This window comes from Phalangium opilio, unplaced genomic scaffold, assembly GCF_054372755.1.
Source record: "Phalangium opilio isolate 3A_F unplaced genomic scaffold, DU_Popi_V2 ptg000014l_1, whole genome shotgun sequence".
Lineage (NCBI taxonomy): Eukaryota > Metazoa > Arthropoda > Arachnida > Opiliones > Phalangiidae > Phalangium > Phalangium opilio.
Genome location: NW_028324149.1, coordinates 1,803,850 through 1,822,122, shown reverse-complemented (window position 1 = coordinate 1,822,122; position 18,273 = coordinate 1,803,850). Strand labels below are relative to the sequence as shown.

At 36.9% G+C, this 18,273-nt stretch overlaps 4 protein-coding genes across 6 annotated transcripts in view; 3 read left to right on the top strand and 1 right to left on the bottom strand.

The window, feature by feature from the left end:
- LOC149705027 (tRNA N(3)-cytidine methyltransferase METTL6) overlaps positions 1-18,273 on the bottom strand; it is a 57,729-nt gene that overhangs the window by 36,600 nt on the left and 2,856 nt on the right. Inside the window, exons 2-6 of one of the 3 annotated variants that reach the window (XM_089865199.1) lie at positions 12,147-12,501; positions 11,768-12,064; positions 11,555-11,696; positions 10,757-10,930; positions 244-1,178 (exon numbers count right to left, since the gene is read on the bottom strand). In XM_089865199.1, coding sequence (XP_089721325.1) covers positions 1,156-1,178; positions 10,757-10,930; positions 11,555-11,696; positions 11,768-12,064; positions 12,147-12,392 — 882 coding nt within the window. In that variant the 5' untranslated portion in view covers positions 12,393-12,501 and the 3' untranslated portion in view covers positions 244-1,155. Of the gene's footprint in view, positions 1-243; positions 1,179-2,582; positions 4,055-10,756; positions 10,931-11,554; positions 11,697-11,767; positions 12,065-12,146; positions 12,502-18,273 lie in introns of those variants that run through there. The other 2 variants (XM_089865198.1, XR_016381496.1) reach the window with 2 other exon arrangements.
- Positions 946-3,377, top strand: LOC149705030 (galactose-3-O-sulfotransferase 2-like). Its single transcript, XM_089865197.1, has 2 exons — positions 946-1,079; positions 1,331-3,377. The coding sequence occupies exons 1-2, from the start codon at positions 952-954 to the stop codon at positions 2,526-2,528; spliced, it is 1,326 nt and encodes a 441-aa protein (XP_089721323.1). The 5' UTR covers positions 946-951; the 3' UTR covers positions 2,529-3,377.
- On the top strand, positions 6,259-10,616 carry LOC149705029 (galactose-3-O-sulfotransferase 2-like). The gene is made up of 5 exons (XM_089865196.1): positions 6,259-7,616; positions 8,228-8,368; positions 8,602-8,971; positions 9,496-9,641; positions 9,745-10,616. The coding sequence occupies exons 1-5, from the start codon at positions 7,579-7,581 to the stop codon at positions 10,379-10,381; spliced, it is 1,332 nt and encodes a 443-aa protein (XP_089721322.1). The 5' UTR covers positions 6,259-7,578; the 3' UTR covers positions 10,382-10,616.
- Positions 12,750-17,790, top strand: LOC149705028 (gamma-tubulin complex component 3 homolog). The gene is made up of 4 exons (XM_089865186.1): positions 12,750-13,625; positions 13,815-14,895; positions 14,985-15,566; positions 15,660-17,790. The coding sequence occupies exons 1-4, from the start codon at positions 13,086-13,088 to the stop codon at positions 16,286-16,288; spliced, it is 2,832 nt and encodes a 943-aa protein (XP_089721312.1). The 5' UTR covers positions 12,750-13,085; the 3' UTR covers positions 16,289-17,790.

Sequence of the window (18,273 nt, the reverse complement as noted above, 5' to 3'; positions counted from 1 at the left end):
TGCACGTGACCACGACCTCAAATATATTGTATAAAAATATGCCTTTTGCCAATTACTTCTATGGCAATAACACAGTGTGGAAAAGATCAAGACCAACACGTATCCATAGCTATAAGAGAAATCATTGTGACGCCATGTTTATTCCGATCTTTCCCACGCTCTAATGTAAATCGCGTGGCTAACAGAAACTATACCGATACACCAAAAAAGTAGATCATGGTTTAGAAAAACAACTTCAAGGTATGAAATCGATCAGAAATTATTTACTCTACATAGAAAGTAAAGGGGTTTTTGGTTTTTTCCATTGGAAAATGAATTAAAAATATATCGAAGTGTTTCTATATGTTTTAACTTTGCTACCAAAAAAATTTGAATAAAACTTGATAAAATGTATCCAATCGGTTAATTTTAGATAAAATACCGTTAAGATATTTATCTTTAACATTTAAAATCATTTTACTTAATTATATTTACAAATAACAAAAACATTTCACATAATTATATTTACAAATAACAAACACATTTCACATAATTATATTTACAATAACAAAAACATTTCACATAATTATATTTACAATAACAAAAACATTTCACATAATTATATTTACAATAACAAACACATTTTAATAAAAAAAATGTCTTTGTAGACAAAGACGTTTTTAAAAAGTAAAGGATAAGTGTAGAAAATTAATTGGCTGAAGTACAGATATTTAAACTTTACAGTTTTAAAGATACGATTATAAAAACGCTAATTATTTCAAAAAAAAAAAAATTGCGTATCTTAATTCGTTTTATCACCAAAATTCCATTATAATAAATTAAGAATTTAAAAATAGCTTACCAATTTATAGGAATTTTTTTTATTTTATTTTCATTTCAGAGTTGCTTTGAGCTTGGGGCTTAGAGTATCGCCATCTATCCAAAATAGAGCATCGAAAAAGGAAGCTCAGGATGAGCGGTGGAGAGGTTATTAACCGTCGGTTGTCATGGAGACGAATTATAACTTCGCATAAACACACGTTGCTTTGGCCTATAATAGTCGTCTCACTCTTTTTCATCTTTCTCAACTCCAAAATGAGGTTCAATTAAATTTATTCATTAATATTAATGATTTCTCTCTCCCCCTCTCAGTGTACGCGTGTGTTACCATATTTCTTATTTGACATTCTCTCCCGATGCTAAAAGGAATGAAACATACAGTGAAAATTTCATTAGTGTCCAAATGATGCTAATACCATTAGTCAATTCAATTTTTAAAATTAAAGAGAGAATGAAGTTCTCAGAGAACCATTCTTTTTTAATCTAATTAAGCTTAACCCTTCCTACACAGGTACATTGTTGAAGACCCTAATTACCGTCGTTTCTGGCAACCAGTCACCTCCGCCTCACCGGGTTCTACGTCAAGCAACTCGAGAAATATCCTATCAGACAGCGAACCAGCAACTCCCTGTCCCCCCAAGACCAACGTTGTGTTCCTCAAAACTCATAAATGCGCCGGATCCACCGTTCAAAACGTCTTCATGCGTTTCGGTGACCAGAGAAATTTAACCTTCGTCTTACCACGTACAGGTAACTACTTGGGTCATCCGGAACCCTTCAATTCGCGGTTTATCCCTGACCCGGTTAAGTACAACGTGACCTACAACTTACTTGTCCATCACAACCGTTTCAACCCCGAGGCAACCTTTAAATTAATGCCACGTGACACTGTTTACGTCACGGTCTTACGCGACCCCGTAGACCTTTTCGAATCAATGTACTCCTACTACGGTATGTTCAGTTTCTATAAATTACCCTTAGAACGATTGGGATTGTTACCGAAACAATCTTCTCTTCTGCGCCGGCGCAGTTCGGGTAAATTCGGAATAAATCAAATGTTATTCGACCTCGGGTTTGACCCCGCGTATTTCGCCAATACAACGGCGGTAGACGAATACGTCGCGAAATTAGATAAAATATTCGGTTTAGTTATGATTTCGGATCGTATGGACGAATCACTAATTTTACTGAAAGAACTATTGTGTTGGAACACTTCGGATATCGTCGTTTTCAAACTTAACGCGAGAAATTCGAGATTTAAAACAAAACTAAGCAGTATCGCGCGAAATCGATTGAAAAAACTAAACAGCGCCGATGAGAAACTTTACGCTTATTTCACGAGTAAGTTAGAGAAACGCGTAGAAGAATTCGGCCGCGAACGAATGAGCGAAGAACTGGCAGCCCTGCAAAAGGAAACCGATTTCTGGTACAGAAAATGCGTTAAGAAACCAGAATTGCTCAAGATGATCAAAACGGCTCATCAACGGGAAGCCAATCCCAGAGTAATGGCTTACATGCCCACAAACGATTCTAATTACACGTGCAGGTCCTTAACCCTCCCCGAGTTAGAATTCACGGACCATTTAAGAGCGAAACAAACATTTTACGTAACCGAAGCCCGAACTATCAAAACTAAAGAAGCCAATCGAAAAGCGGCATTATTAAGATCCAAAAATCTCAACGGCATAAACAACAACAAAGTGAAATAGAAATCGAATAATATAATTTCCAACGACGAGAGGAATTGATCTCATTGAATAAAATGAGTTTAATTAAGTTTAATTGGCTTTAAATAATTAAAAATAATAATTAAAACCGTGGTGTTTTCACCTATAGCTCTGAAATTATTAGAAAAAAAAATTACAGAAATTTCGCCAGCAATAAATAAAACCCCCCAATTTCTGCACGTGTTAAGGGAGAGTCAATTATTTACATAAATAAAAATGTAGGCCTATGTATAAATATATTAAGCCAATAATATAAGTTACTTAACTTGAATTCCATTTTTAATATTTTTTTTAAATTCCACTTAAGTCTAATGGCTAATTATTTCCGTCAGCCAATTAGCAATAATTGCATCATAATTATACCACGGTAAAATATAATTTTACCTTATTTTTAAGAACAAGAAACTAAGTTTCACACCAAAGCCAATTTGAAATTTTATAAAAACAAATTTAAAAAAAAAAAAAACGAAATATTCGAACCAATATCATTTCAAAAACCAAAATCTTTCTGTGATAAAAATACCTTTAGTACGTTTTAAAAATAAATAATATTTAAATATATACTTAAGTTAACGCATAATAATAACAATGTTAAAAAACTCGCTTAATCACTCAAAAAATAAAACCGCCTAATATATCCTTAATACTATTTTAAATTTTTTATTTCATATATTGTTTTTAGAATTTCTTATTCAATGTAAAAATATTAAATTTAGAACGACGTTAAATTAAAATTAAAATTTCCATGTGATTTTGCAATAATTTTATGTAAAAATTTGAAAGAAAAAAATAGTGGAAGAAAACTTTAATTAAATCATTAATTAAGTAAAATTGTATTATATTTTTTAATATCGTGTACTTTGGGAGGCTTGGGTGTATATAGTTTAAGCAACTGGTTTGGCCTTATTTTCCGGGGAAAAGTTAATAAAGTTTAAACGCAGCTTAGGCTTTTAGAAGTCATTATGTGTAGGGTCTGACAAATAGCCTTGACTTTATTACCACGCTTAACACGAACAAACCAAACTAGGTTATTAAAGTTTAATTTTGGTCGAATCCACCCACGACGACCTAAACTTGACGTGGTAATTTACATATCAACCTACGCCTTTCAAGAACAGTTGGCAACCGGTATCTACATCAACCATATATCGTAAACTGGTCTTAATGACGCGTAAAGTTTGATGGCAAAAATAACAGAACAGAAAATATGTTTTTACTAACTTATAGAGAGCTTTCAATTTAAGGAGGAGCCGAGTCTCGTGACATAATTTATGCTGCCATATTGGTGGGTTTAAAGCAGGAATGAAGCTGAGACCACCCAATATGGCTACCAGAACAGCGGTAAGACTTGGGATGGTGTGACGTACTACTATTCCATTTGAAAGCTCACTATAACTAATAAAACAGAAATTTTTGGGTAGGTTTACACTTTAGGCTGTGTCACTATCCCTTTTAGATCAGAAGCCGATAAGACTTAGTATCACTGTCTCTTTGCTGCTGCAAGAATTCTTGGTATCAAAAAAAAAAGGGTGGTAATGTTAATATCAGAGTTATTCATACTCTCTTAACAGGAAATTGAAGGAGGGAGAAACGTCAGTCTGTTTTTGTCTAGATAAGAAATGCCAACCTCTATCAACACGCAAAAATTTATATTGAATTATGTAGGGGTATAGAAGAAGGAACCCTTGCTCGATTTTGGCTACGCATGAGAGAGAAGCCCATTATATCAAAACTGTATACTATATATTTAATTTAATAGCGAAAGATACATGTTCGGTTTCCACCGAAGTGTGACCTTAACGACGTAGAAGGTCATATATACCTGCGCCATTTGAAACAAAACACAGAAAATAAAACCTGCTTCATTCACAAAAATTATTTTTACACCCAATGTAAATATTCAGATTGCTATTTAGTATTCTCACATTTGGAGAATAGACCAAATTTGTGACGTCAAAACTCAGCTAATTTAAATAATACAGGGGGGAACGGGTTTTGAATACGTCATAGACTAGATTATCCTGTACGCAACGACACCAAATACTAAGTCCTACCAAGAAGTGATATCTAGTTTATTAGGGAGAAGCTATCAGAAGCCTAAGAATTCGTGCGCCATAGTCCCAGTCCCCCTTTCAAAATACAAGGGGGGACGTAAAAGGAGGTCGGGCTATTTCGCAGCCTCTCCTCAGTCGGAAAATACGTAATTTTCGTACTCATTCGCGTCGCGCTGACGTGATCGAGTTTTCAAGAACCAATGAGATGCTGGTTATAATTTAGAGGCGGCGGGGATTACCTCCGGACAGGCTACGTTTGGACTGGAGATAAAGCTGGAAATCTGGCGAATTTATACCTTCTCCGTAATAAACTAGATATCACTTCTTGGTCCTACATTCACCAGAGAACTTGAGAATGAGATACAAAGTTTTCAACAAAAATTCATAAAATAAACCAGGTGAGACAGATGACTCAAAACATTGACCAAATTGGGAACTTTGAAAATACTTTCAGGGAAATCCCTTAAAGGTGTGATAGCCCTAAAGGTCCTCTATCTGACGATACCAATATCTCGTGTCTACATCAACCAGGCGTTAAGTAAACAAGATTTGAAAAAAAAAATAAATAAAAATTAAAATTACAGTGAAATTGCATTACAAGAAGAACCTGTAACCTAACCTTCGCCAACAAGAGGAGAGAATGCCTTAAGGGGGTGTTAGAGAAGCGAGAAACTTTACAAGAATTGAAAGCGCAAAGTCACGCGTAAAAATAAAATGCGATTCAATGAAGTCAAAACCCTCGTTAAAATCGGTACTAGACAATGGCAGTGAGTCTTTATAGAAGTTAGTAGTAAGTGTACAAGGAGGGGGAAAATTTTCAGTCAAGAATTTCCTGGAAGAAAACTACCTTTAGCAATCGCCAATTATTGCCTAGTCAGTTAATAACAACCTGAATTAAGCACTTTCAAAATTCCCCTTTAAGTAATACGACCAGACGTTTATAAACTGAAGTAAGACTTAAGTTGTGACTTTTTGGGGTCAGAGCATGGCCAGAGTCATCAGTTAAGACGTTTATTTATCAGAGATGACTAAATTGGTTTCGATATTTCTTTGTTTTTAATTAGAAAGTTTTTTTTCTCTAAAATACGTTCATTTTGACCCATGATATTTGAGGTCAGAGGTCATATGGTCAACCTATATAGAAAAAAAATCTAATAATGGCCATGCGAGGGGTCAGTCACCTTTGTCTGGACTAAAGTGATCACGCCCTGCCTTTGACAGTGCGTGTTTAAATGATGTACAGGGAATTCGAGAGTGATCGTTAGACCCTCGTGTCGAAGTATAACCATTTGTTTTAAACATAAACATATACACATAAACGCGAGTGTATTTCGAAACCGATTGAGTCAACCGGGTCGTAAGACTTCACCCTAGCAGTATTAATAATAATATCTACTTCCGTCTTGTCAAAACTATGACTCCAACGGAAGGAAAAATGTACGTGTAGTTTGAGATGGGGGTCTGTGTTCTATATCAAGGTTTTCTCCTCCTAACCTTCAAAGCTCATGAAGAGCAAAACCTGACTTTATAAGATTAAGAAACTAACCCATGCTGGGATAGGCAAACTAATACTGAAAATATCTTGTCTGCGAAAAAAACCATACATATCAAGAAGGCCTGCATGGTTTGGAAAATATTCGCCTATATCCTCAAGACTAGTGGGAGGGGAAAAGCCTGGTTCCTCCAAGTGTAGTGGGAAGATGGTTTACTGCTAAGAAAAAAAAAAATATCTGGGAGGGGTGAGCGAGCGAGCGTGATGGGTTCGGAAACTCATTCTAAAGAGAGCCGAGACTTGTACAAGTCGGACTGTTCTGTATTGAGAGTTCCGCAACATAAAAACAGCTACAATATCGGGACACTATCTATACTTCGTAATTCTAGAGACTTTCAGCTCGAGCTAGTTCGAGAACGAGGGAAGCGAGAATTGAAGTCCTACACTCGGTGGTTAATTAATTTTGCAGGACTTCCATCTTGTCCTATTTAGTCTGCATTACTAAGCCTATGACAGCAGCGCGTCACCAGGCGTATGTCGCTTTACCTCGAATCTATGACCTACCTCACTCACTTCATGTCAAGCTCCAGTTTCTAAGTTACCAGTGACAAACTTATGGAACACATCTTCTGAACTTATGGTCATAACAATTTACGGAATTCGGACCAACTTTAGTAAGTCAGAACTCTGGTAGTACTCCAATTGGTACTAAATACAATCGTGGCAGAAGTAAATTAATTGACAGACGAAAAATCTCCTCTACGCTACAACGACGAAATTTTGTAATACAATATCCTCAACAAACACCTTAAGGGGGACATTCTAAAACAATCCTTAGACGATTCTAAAAGACGAACTCCATCCAAGTACGGGGGAAGTACTGTATAAGCAAAGAAGAGAAGAGGAGAGGAGAGGAGAAAATTTGGGAAACTTTAGTTTAAGAAGACAGACCGCGCCGAAATCATCTTCGAAAATGTTACGGTTCGGCTTTAACGGCGAATTTCAACCATAGACAATAGTTATGACCCCGAGAAAGGTCATTTTAAACGATACCCCATCATCAAACCGTCCAGATATTACCGAAGTTTGACCATAGCTTTATAAGAATGGTGCATTTCCAATTTCCAAAGGCTTAAGGCGCCTAGTTCAAGCAGTCCCCCACATTCTTGGAAAAAGCGTGGGCTATAGTTTACATGTATAGGAACTTATTTTTATTTATTTCTTAGACGCGCGAGAAAAATATTTGCCGCGTGGTTTTTTTATAGGCGGGAAATATGGCGGTATTCTAACAGGGAGCTCACGTGACACGCGTGGCGCCAGCCAGGAAATAGGAAAAAAGGAGCGCGCTCAAACTTTTCCCGCCAAAAGTTAATAACGCTAACGACGATGAAAATAAGTATATACTAGAAAAATATTTATTTTTTCTTTTCGCCGCGCTTTTTTTTCCAATTTTGGAGATGATGGGGATGTGAAGGTTAAGTGAGGCATGCGTGTTTTAAACTTCAAACTGGTTCCCAATTTTTGGTAAGTACTTTTGAACTAATGGGCGTATTTTTTCGGACTTGTAGAAAGTTTTAATGGGGTGAAAGAAAAAGGGTTATTTTATATATATTAAAGAAATAGGGTTAGTCGTTACCTAAAGAGATAGTAACACAATATATAGTATATAACTTACAGCGTAAGTTTCATATCTTATAAACATACGCTTAAAGTCATAGGATAGCGTATAATAAATATTTGTTTGACGAAAACGACACAGCTATGACGTCATCACTGTATCGCTTTATATGCCTATTTATTCTAAGTTTTCGAATATTTTCCAATAAAAAAAATTATTAGCTCTATGAAATTGAACTTAAAAACTCAGAAACAAAAAAAACCCTCATGTTTACTTATGACCGTAGAATTTTTCAAAACCGTAACACGATCTCCGTCTTTTATCTTAATTTTTATTCAGAGATGAAGATTAAAAAACACTACACATTTTTGTCAGTAAAAATACACGTACGTTAGTTAGTTAGATCGTGTGTTATTTTCAGGATGCGTTATAGTACACGTAGTTAGGTTAACAGAAAACAACATTGATGTACAGTACAGGTTTCAATAGCAACTGTTATGCTTACCCCTCCAACTAGGAAAATCAAGGTGGTTTTCATAAGGCAACTACCCACGTATCTAACTACATCGAGAAAAATGGTTCAAAGGTTGAAGAAACCACCCTGGTTACTCGGATGTATAATTTTAATGTGTCTGCTGACCATGTGTTATTTTTTCGGGTATGTTTTAAAAGGGAGAATGAAATTGGTCAGACAACCAATATTTAACGCCTCAACTATTCAAAATAACTTGTAAGTTGTTACCCTTTCGTTAATGTTTTTGAAGTAATTTTATCAAGATAAATTTTCAATTAAAAAAATGGTTGTCAGGCGAGTTCATACTCCCTTGAATAATTAGGGTCCCCCAAATGATCGGCAAACTACGAAATAAACTACATAAAAATTTTTTACAGTTCATTTGACGCTGAAAATGATGGCACTATGGTGGCGAGAAAGAACATCGTCTTCCTAAAAACGCACAAATGCGCTAGCTCAACAATTCAAAACATACTACTACGTTACGGCGAATCTCATAACTTAACATTCGTGTTGCCAACTAAAATGAACTATTTGGGACATCCTGAACATTTCAACCGAATATTCGTCCCTTACCCGACGGACAAAATGGAGTTTAACATTCTAGCCCATCATTCCCGCTTCAACTACGAAGAAATGAGTTTGTTAATGCCAGAGGACACCGTCTTTATCACCATAGTGCGGAAACCATCTGATCTAATGGAATCTCTGTACCAGTACTACCTCTTAGAGGACTACTACAAAATCGTAAGTAATTTCATCACAGTCACTATGAAATAGAGGTGACACTGGGAAACATTGTCTCCATGACCCACGGTGCACGTTTAAGTATGAAACTTTGCAATGAGCACGCACAAGTACGTCAATGAAGGGAATATGATAGAACAACATCCCATATCTAAAAGTATCATCGCGGCACTCAAATATTCCCCATGCCACTTCTATATTTCCAGATTAGTATTTTTTATCGTGAATTGACGTGCATTCAAACCATAAGTTTATAAGATATGTTCCTTCCATAAGTATGACACTTCCTATACTTCGTAATGCTACTGAGAGACTTACAGCTCGAGATAACTAGTTCGAGTTAATTTTGCAGTCCATCTAATCCTATTTAGTCTGTACTAACCCTTTGAAAGCGCCTCACCAGGCGTCGCTTTACCCTGAATCTATGACCTACGTCACTCCAGTTTGTAACCAGTGACAAACTTATGGAAGGAACATATCATACAAACTTATGATCAAACTTACTATAACTATAACATTTTCAGTCCCTAGAAGACATGGTAAAAAACAAGAGTCTAGCTCTAAAAATAATGAAAACCAACCGATATTACACTAGAGTTGGTTTCAATCAAATGTCGTTCGATTTGGGTTTGGAACCGGGCGATTTTTTCAACGCCAAAGTAGTCAAAAGGTATATTAGAGATCGGATCTAATTAATTAATTCAATTCACTAGGTCTACAATTAAATTACTAAGTATCGGCCCGAACTTAAACCCTTCCCTTCTCCGTATTAGATTTTGCCATCTCTTAGATAAGCAATTTGATCTAGTCATGGTAGCGGAGCGCTCAGACGAATCGTTAATTTTATTAATGGAGCTGATGCGTTGGACGTTAGACGATGTGGTATCGTTCAAACTCAACGCTCGCAAGGCCCGATACAAATCTACCTTAACCCCAATGGGTTTGAACCGATTACGGGAGCTAAGCCTCGCCGACGAGATTGTCTACGAACATTTCCGTCAGAAATTCGAGGATAAAATCGAACAATTCGGAAGGGACAAAATGTCCAATCAATTAGAACGTTTACGCGAAAAACAAAGAGAAATTTACGCGTCCTGCGTTGATCAAGTTAAGGACAGCGATTCTCAGGACATGAGAACCGTACCCTCAAATTTAACACTGTCCTATTACGACGCCAAGTACTTAGTTGAATATAGACTCAAAAGTGACGCGAGCGTAAAGTGTCAAAGAATGATACTATCCGAATTGAAATTTACCGATATTTTACGAAGTAAACAGGATAAAAGATATTTCGAATTCGCGTCGCCAAAGTACAACCGTAACCCTCCGCCAAAGAAATATATAAAAAAGCCTAAAGCAAAGCCAAAGCCTAAAACAAGGACATACGAAAGATACTACGACAAGGCTTAGGTGATTTAAGGACGGCAATTAACTACTCTATGATCCTCAATCTCAACTTATTAAATATAAGAATAACTGGTTTCAAAAACCACACAAATTTTATATAGTTTTTAACAATTTAAATAAAGCCATGAGCTAACGCCTTAAACCAAAGTTGTGAACTTAATCCTTAAATAATATACTAAGTTTTGTAATACTTGAGAATTAAAGATAAATGACTGTTAATTTTTACGAAAAATTAAAATTGAATCCTTATTTTAACCTATTGCAAAAATTATAGGGAATCATAATGATGTTCGCACGACCAAGGCTTAAGAAATTTAGGCCTAAGTATCCCGAAACATATTCCCTACATAAAGGTATAAGAAATTTGGGTCTACTCACCATTTTCTAGTTGTTTTTCCTTAGGTTTTCCATGAGTGGATGGTTTCCTGAATTTTCCTTGGATGAATATACGTTCAACATTAATTTCCTCTTTAACATTAACTGTCTTTCGATGAACATAGTTGTTGGATAGAATTTCGTATCCCGTTTGTGTAAAGAGGTTTTCCACATATGCTGAAACCGTTAAAATAACGTTGGTAATTCAATATTTGAGCCTAAATTGATTCCCAAATGCAATTATAACCAAAATATGCAGTTAAACCAAGGGACAAAGGGTTAAACCAAATTTTATGAGCCAAGGCTTAGTGTAAAATGACTAAAAGTTTGTCACAATAAGAAACAGACAAGTATTTAACTCTACAGAATTGACGAAGCCTATCTTACCTCCATTTGATAAAATTGATTACAATAAAAGTAATTTCAAATGGATTCTAAACACATTGTTTTACAATAGGAGCTGAACAAAGAAGCGCACATGCCCGGGCGAGCGCCAAGGCGCGCGGCTTCAGCCTAAATCACGTGACATGACTCAAGACAAGATAATTTAGACTTACCAGATGGCGCCACCAGACGCCACACGAGAATTTCGCGCCAAATTCAAACCACAGTTCAACACGTGGTTCGCGAAATTATTTATAATATTTGCTCAAATATTTCAATAATTAAATTTATTTTACGATAAAAATTAATTTGTAAATTTTAATTAGAGATTAGGCCCCTCTATAATTATTTAGTAATACCAAATATTCTAAGAATAAATTTTTTAATAAATTGGCAAAAAAAAAAATTATTTTTTACCTTCAGAAAAATAGAATGCTCTGGTACCATCTTGGCGGACGTAGAAATTATTGCATAATTTATGTCCAGGTTTGAATCTCAACATGGCTTGATCATAAAGACCATAATCACGAAACAAAATAATTCCACCAGGAGCCAAAACCTATTGAATAAAAATGAAACTAAATTAAATTATGATTAATTAACTTCATCTACAAGCATTTAATAATTTACCTTATAAATATTTTCCAAGGCAGCATTCATTTTATCAGGATGAATTGCAGACAATACAAAAACCATTGAAACAATATCAATAGTTCCCTCAGGTATTTCTTTAGCAAGATCATCTTTAGTTATATCAGATTGGAATGCTTTGCAGCGGCTCTCTGTATAAAGAGGGTTTTTCTTTACAAATTCAACAGCTCTCGGTGAAAAATCGCAAGCGTAGATGAAGAGATTCGTCTCTTCCTCAATTAATGGGAAAATAAAGTTTCCAACACCACAACCAACTTCAAGTAATGTTCTTTTTGACTGTTGGGAACAAATTTATAAGTTAAACTTTTCCTTTACAAAGCTAATACAAATAATTTTACTGTAAGATAGTTTTGCATACCTTATTTGAAGATTTATCATCATTAATGAGTTCCTCAAACTCTCGTTTTGTCCAATGACGATCTTTGAAGAAACGAGTTTCATTTCTTTTGTAAAACAGATCCCAGTTCTTTTGGGCCTCAGTTTCAAGCTTCTGTTGTTTATAAGGAGTTACTAAATTCGTATCTTTGGCTAGTTTCTCCAGTTGTTCCGGTGTAAGGGTTCTTTCTTTAGTCATTTCACCAATTTGCTCAATTTTCTCACTCATTTCAAACGTGTTGACTGACGTGTGAGTAAAATGATGAGTTTAGCCTTGGCTTCTTTCAATTTCAAAGACGTCAAGCAGACAGCAATTTGCGCAGGACTTGACTGGAGTCCTGGAGATGGCGCGAAATACGGAAATAAGCAATAAAAAAATGGACATGAAATTAACATCAATTTATTAGTTTGAAAAATGTATTTTTATACTACCCACACATAATACAATTAATATCTGGACATAAATAACAATTAAAACACTTAAAATATTATTAATATTATTCGTATCCCAGAGGTCGCGGGCGTAAATGACGTAATGCCGCAGTTTTTTCAAAAACAGCGCACGCGCGCATATATTAACGCCAACGATATTTGCCAGACGACTTGGCCCATTTCCCGCGCTCTGTCACGTTGGAGTCGGCGCTTTTGCGCGCCAAAAACTAAAGGCCTAAAAGAAAAACATTAACTAATCCCATCTTTGTTCCCATCCTGATTATTCCCGAGCACGGATTAATGGTGGAAATCTAATGTTTAGTGTTAAAATCGACACTAAATTCGCGGCGAAACCGTCTTCAAACAGTTTCGGGTTATTTTTTCGTGGGAAACTCTGGAAGGGAGCGGCGAAGCTGCTAGCCTTCGTCCCGCTAGCGCTGCCGATTGGAGTTGGCGAGCGCTGTGTAACCATCGGGGTTCCTACGGTAGAATGTCAACGGCAACCATCGGCCTTCCTCGCGGCAGTCCTAACATGGACAAATCGGCTACCACAGCCGCCCTTATTTATAACCTATGCTCTAGGGTCACTGGTTTAACCGGAGGTAATGTGTCAAAATCCTACCAATTCGCGGTCGCCTGTTTGGGTCAAGACGAAGCGAGGAACTGCGTGGGTGAGCTAGACGAATTCGCGACCGCCGAGTTAATACAGAAAAAGCTAATCAAAGATAACCGAGTTAAAGATGCCCTGTTATTCGCGGAGCTCCATCGTAAATTGCAAACATCCCCGCTTCTACGTAACCGCGCTTCCGTGTTGCAACTTATGTTAATGCTTGGCAACTCAAACAATAATTTTAAATCGCAAGCAGCCACTTTTGTATCGCAAAATGCTCGAAATACGCCGCAATTATCGCCCGTTTTCATGCACGGCCATCATAAGAACGTTCCCAAAAATTTTGTGTCGCCGAGTCACAAAGTGGTTAACGGTTCAGAGGTGAAAATCAACGCCTACAATTCCGAGGTTCATTTAAAGGTAAGTTTAAAAGTGTTTACATTATATGGGAATGTCGTAAAATTTTGAAATCGGGTCCATAAGTCAGAATGAAATTATCTATAGAAAATACAATAATTTAAAATATGTAGAAACGACTAAGACTTTTACGTGTCTAATTGTTTTAAGCTGAAATTTCTTAATTTTTTATTTAATTTAATTGGTAATAAGTGTTATCCTGAACTATCGGCCCTTCCGGCAATTCATTCCACAAAAAACGAACTGAAGAAACAGTTTATGTTATCCGGGGAAGCTAAATTTGATAAGTGTCAAAATGAACCGTTTTCGTCAACAACCGCGCGTGGGGGGAGTCGAATCGCCCGTATTTCAGCCATGTTCGTCAATAAAGAGAAACAAGACCACCCGGAAATCATACCTGGACATCGTAGAGACAAAAGTCCATCGAGTGTAATGCAGAAACGTCAGAATAACCTGTCAAAAACTACCTCGGAAGACCTTCCCCCCATCGATGTCACGGAAAAGGACCTAATCCGCGAATTGTTATTCGTTTTCCAAGGAATTGAGGGTCGAATTATACGAAAAGATCCAGTATCCAACGCTTTTAACCTCGACACTAAGGTCAAAGTTCGCCGACCTGTTAAGGAATTGGTGGTCAAGTTGGCGTACATGGGCGAATTGTTCCTTCATTGCCAAAAATTCCACGAAAGCAAGAGTAACGATTTCACGTACGGATTAGTCGGACAAAGTTTCGTCTCGGCCATTCACGAGCAGTTGACGGAGTACTACCGTTTGATAGCTGTATTGGAATCACAACTTCAAAGAGACGAGTGTTTCGACGAGAATGGCATGACTTCCGGTTTGACATTGAGAAGATTAACAGTGTGGTGCATCGACCCCCTGGCACGTATGAGGTACTTATCAGCCTTGGTTAGTGACTGTACCGGGTTGAAAGGCGGCGCATTGGCTTCTATGGTGTACCGATTTTTCTCGCACGGAGATCCGGTAGTCAGGGACCTGATCAAGCACATCTTAACCAAGGTGGCCCAACCAATTCTCGCAATGTTGAAGCGTTGGATGTTTAATGGGGAATTAGAGGACGCCTACCAAGAGTTTTTCGTGGCGGCCAACCCGAGTTCTTCCACGGAAAATAATATGTGGTACGAGAAGTACAGCCTTAGAAAAAGGATGGTGCCATCGTTTCTAAGCCACGAGGAAGCTAAGAAGATACTGTCAACGGGGAAGGCCATCAATTTTTTGAGACAAGTCTGCAATGATCATACGGAATTTAAAGGTTAGTAGGGTGACGGGTGTCCGTCCGTAATAAGTTACAGTCTCGAAGAAGGCGTAACGCGCCTTCCTTTGTATCCGTTTTATTCAAAGGACAAAACTGGTTGAAGAAGGAATTAAGCTTCAACACGATCGAGGCGCTTTTCTCCCACGACAAGGACACCGAATTCCAAATGCTCTTAGACAAAACCTATTCGGAAATCAGCCGTCACGTCCTAACTGTTCTTCACACTCAGTACAAATTCACGGACCATTTGCAAGCCATGCGACGCTACATGTTACTGGGTCAAGGCGACTTCACGCGTCATTTAATGGACCTGTTGAAGGACGAGTTGGATAAACCGGCGCAATCGGTCCAATTATACAATTTGTCGGGCATTTTGGAATGCGCCGTGCGTTCCACCAACGCGCAATTTGATAATCCCGATATCCTAAAGTGTCTCGATGTCCAATTAAACGATGTCAATGAGGGTGACTTGGGCTGGGACGTCTTCTGCTTGCATTATCACGCGCACGGACCCGTCGGTACCGTCTTCAACGCCAATTGCCAAACCACTTACAAGAAACTTTTTCACAATTTATGGCGTGCCAAACGCATGGAGTACGCGCTTTCCAGTATGTGGAAGAAACAAATGACTTATTCGCAAATGTTAAGACCAGTAAAAGAGGTCAAAGGTAATTAATTGTATTAATACTTCGGGGTTGCCACGCCCCATCAGGTTGGGTGGCAACTCCGCGTCCCAATAACCAATTTCCTTCTCTTTACAGCCCTTCTACACGACTTTCAAATGTTACTGGGTGAAATGGTTCATTTTGTTCAACAAATGCAATATTACATCGCATTTGAAGTCATGGAATGTTGTTGGGCGGAGCTACAAAAGAATGTCGCCGATGCGAAAGATTTGGACGAGATGATCAAAGCTCACGAAGAGTTCCTGGATCGTATCATAAACCAGGCGCTTTTAGACGTCGAATCTGAAGAACTTCTCAATCGTCTTCGTCTCATATTCGACTCGATTTTGAAGTTTCAAAAGTTACAAGACGATTTTTGGGAGAAAACTTTGGCGGAATTGCAAGCTCGCAAGCAACGAGAGCAAGCCATTGTTAAGAGCGAAGAGACGTGGGGTTTAAGCAAGGCCCAAGTTGAAATTGACGAAGCGCGACGTCGGGAATACTTGGAAAGTGTCTTACCAACAACGGCGGCCCAGTTTCGAATCGACGCGAATCATTACCATACAACCGTTCATATTTTTCTCAAACTTCTCATGGATCACAAGGATCAAAATTTACGTTGTCTAAGCTTTCGTTTGGATTTCAACGAATATTACAAGATGCGCGATGAGAGTTTGCAAACGTCGTTAACGTTCCAGCATCGTCGAAAATCCATGAGATTTTAGGGCATGCAGTCGAATTCGAAAACACCATAACAAAATCATAAAAAATAATATGTATATCTCCTATAGACTAACAGACTAAAATAATCATAACAGAATCTATTAAAAGCGCTACATAAATTTATAACATTTTCGACAATTTTTGTTCTTTTGTGATCTTGTACAATATTGCGTGCCAATTGCTACTTAAGAAGAAGAAAAAAAGTGGCTAAAATTTTATTGTTTCGTTACTTTCTAACCCTGTTTATGTCATAATTCGCGCGAAAATGTATTGCATAATAAAAATTAATTACAATTAAATAAAATAAAATAAAATGGTCTCATAGTAAGTATTATAGTCTTTGAGTGACTTGGTACGACCCGAATTCCTACATAAAAGCAGCTATTTCTCGCCGAAAATGCATAATAAATGCTAATTACAATTTACGAAAATGGTCTCAAAGTAAGTACTAAAGTCTTTGAATGGCTTGGAACGAACCGAATTCCTACGTAAAAGCTACTTTTCGCGCAAAAACTAAGCGCTCAAGAACTACAAAAATTTTTTTCCAACTTTTCTATAACCTACAGTCGAAAATTTAATCCGATGTATTAAAATTGTTGTAATATTTGCATAAAACGGAGAAAAAGTAAACTAATTACTTTCACGATTTACTTATGTGGCTTATTTATGGCAGCTGTAAACCATAAGTTTATAAGATACGTTTTATAAGTATGGCACTTGAATTGTCTACACGCAGTATTCCAGTCCATCTTATTATTTAGTCTGTGCAAAGCCTATGACAGAGCCTCACATGACGTCGCTTTAGGAGAATCTGACCTCCATTTCCCCTACGTCACTTCATGACAAGCTCTCTGCAGTGACCAGTGACAAACTTATGGAGCATGTCTTATGAACTTATGGTAAACATTGTTTCAACACCATACGACTTGTAAGTCTTTTTTTTTTTCTTTGAAGTAAATAATTCAGATATTTAAAAATAAGTTAAACTTTGGTGTATAAAATTAACTATAGAGCATTTAAAATAACGTTAAATTATTAATTAAACTAACTATACTTATTTATCTCAGAATTCCGTTTAGAAAAATAATAATAATAATTAACTATCTAAAAGTTTATTATGTGTAAAAGAAAAGGTCATTGCTTGCAATTTTGAGGGCGTTTCCAAAATCCCGAGCGACTTTTTTAGGATGATGGGATAAATTTGTAATAAAAAAGCTACACCCAAAATATAATAATTATATTAAAGAAGTCTGTAATACGAAGTAAATGATATTTGTTAATTAAAAGTCGTGAAGTCGCACAATGTTTAAATACATTAAGAGTTTGTCTTCCTAAAGTGGAATGTGATGTGTGAGAAAAGAAAAGAAATAAACATTTTGAAGGTTGTTTGTTAGGTTTTAAATAATTGAGTTTTAATCTTGTGTCATTATTATTAATTAACGGCCAAAGAATGCATTGGAAAATTGTTTATCCGATTTATTAAAAGTTTTTAAACCAGTAAAAATGTTTTGCTCTAATTTCCTAACGTATTTTTATCTCGGGGTAAAAAAAAATCGAAGAAGTTTCCTGGGAAATTCCTGGTTTCCTTTCCGAGGGGGGAGGGGGGAGGAAGTTTATCGATTGTTTCTTATGTATTTTAGCTTTGGGTCAAGGGCGGTTATGGCTTTCCGCAATTTCTCTCGACTTTCACAGGAAACCGTGGAAATAATCCGTACTTCCGAAATAAACTTCAAAAAATATCGCGAAGCTAAGCAAAAAACATTTAAAAACATGTTCTTAGGTTGGATATGGGTTCTTGAAGCGGAAATGTACTAATGTAGTAGCTTTCTTATTTACTAACCGATTTTGGGGTTCTTTGGCTCCTTTTGTAGCGTATAGATACGGGAGTGGTCAGTGGTCACGGGGGTACGGGTTTAAGAATGGCTCCTCCCCTTTCCCTCAGAATGGTGGATAAAAGACTAGTGGGGTAGGCTCCCGATTGGTTAAA

Excerpts from the sequence above, each read along its gene's own strand:
- LOC149705030 (XM_089865197.1), top strand. The coding sequence starts at position 952 with ATGAGCGGTGGAGAGGTTATTAACCGTCGGTTGTCATGGAGACGAATT. Across the intron at positions 1,080-1,330 it reads TTTCTCAACTCCAAAATGAG|GTACATTGTTGAAGACCCTA; the intron begins GTTCAATTAAAT and ends CTTCCTACACAG.
- LOC149705029 (XM_089865196.1), top strand. The coding sequence starts at position 7,579 with ATGCGTGTTTTAAACTTCAAACTGGTTCCCAATTTTTG. Across the intron at positions 7,617-8,227 it reads AAACTGGTTCCCAATTTTTG|GAAAATCAAGGTGGTTTTCA; the intron begins GTAAGTACTTTT and ends CCCTCCAACTAG. Across the intron at positions 9,642-9,744 it reads AACGCCAAAGTAGTCAAAAG|ATTTTGCCATCTCTTAGATA; the intron begins GTATATTAGAGA and ends TCTCCGTATTAG.
- LOC149705028 (XM_089865186.1), top strand. The coding sequence starts at position 13,086 with ATGTCAACGGCAACCATCGGCCTTCCTCGCGGCAGTCCTAACATGGAC. Across the intron at positions 13,626-13,814 it reads ATTCCGAGGTTCATTTAAAG|TGTTATCCTGAACTATCGGC; the intron begins GTAAGTTTAAAA and ends ATTGGTAATAAG. Across the intron at positions 15,567-15,659 it reads ACCAGTAAAAGAGGTCAAAG|CCCTTCTACACGACTTTCAA; the intron begins GTAATTAATTGT and ends TTCTCTTTACAG.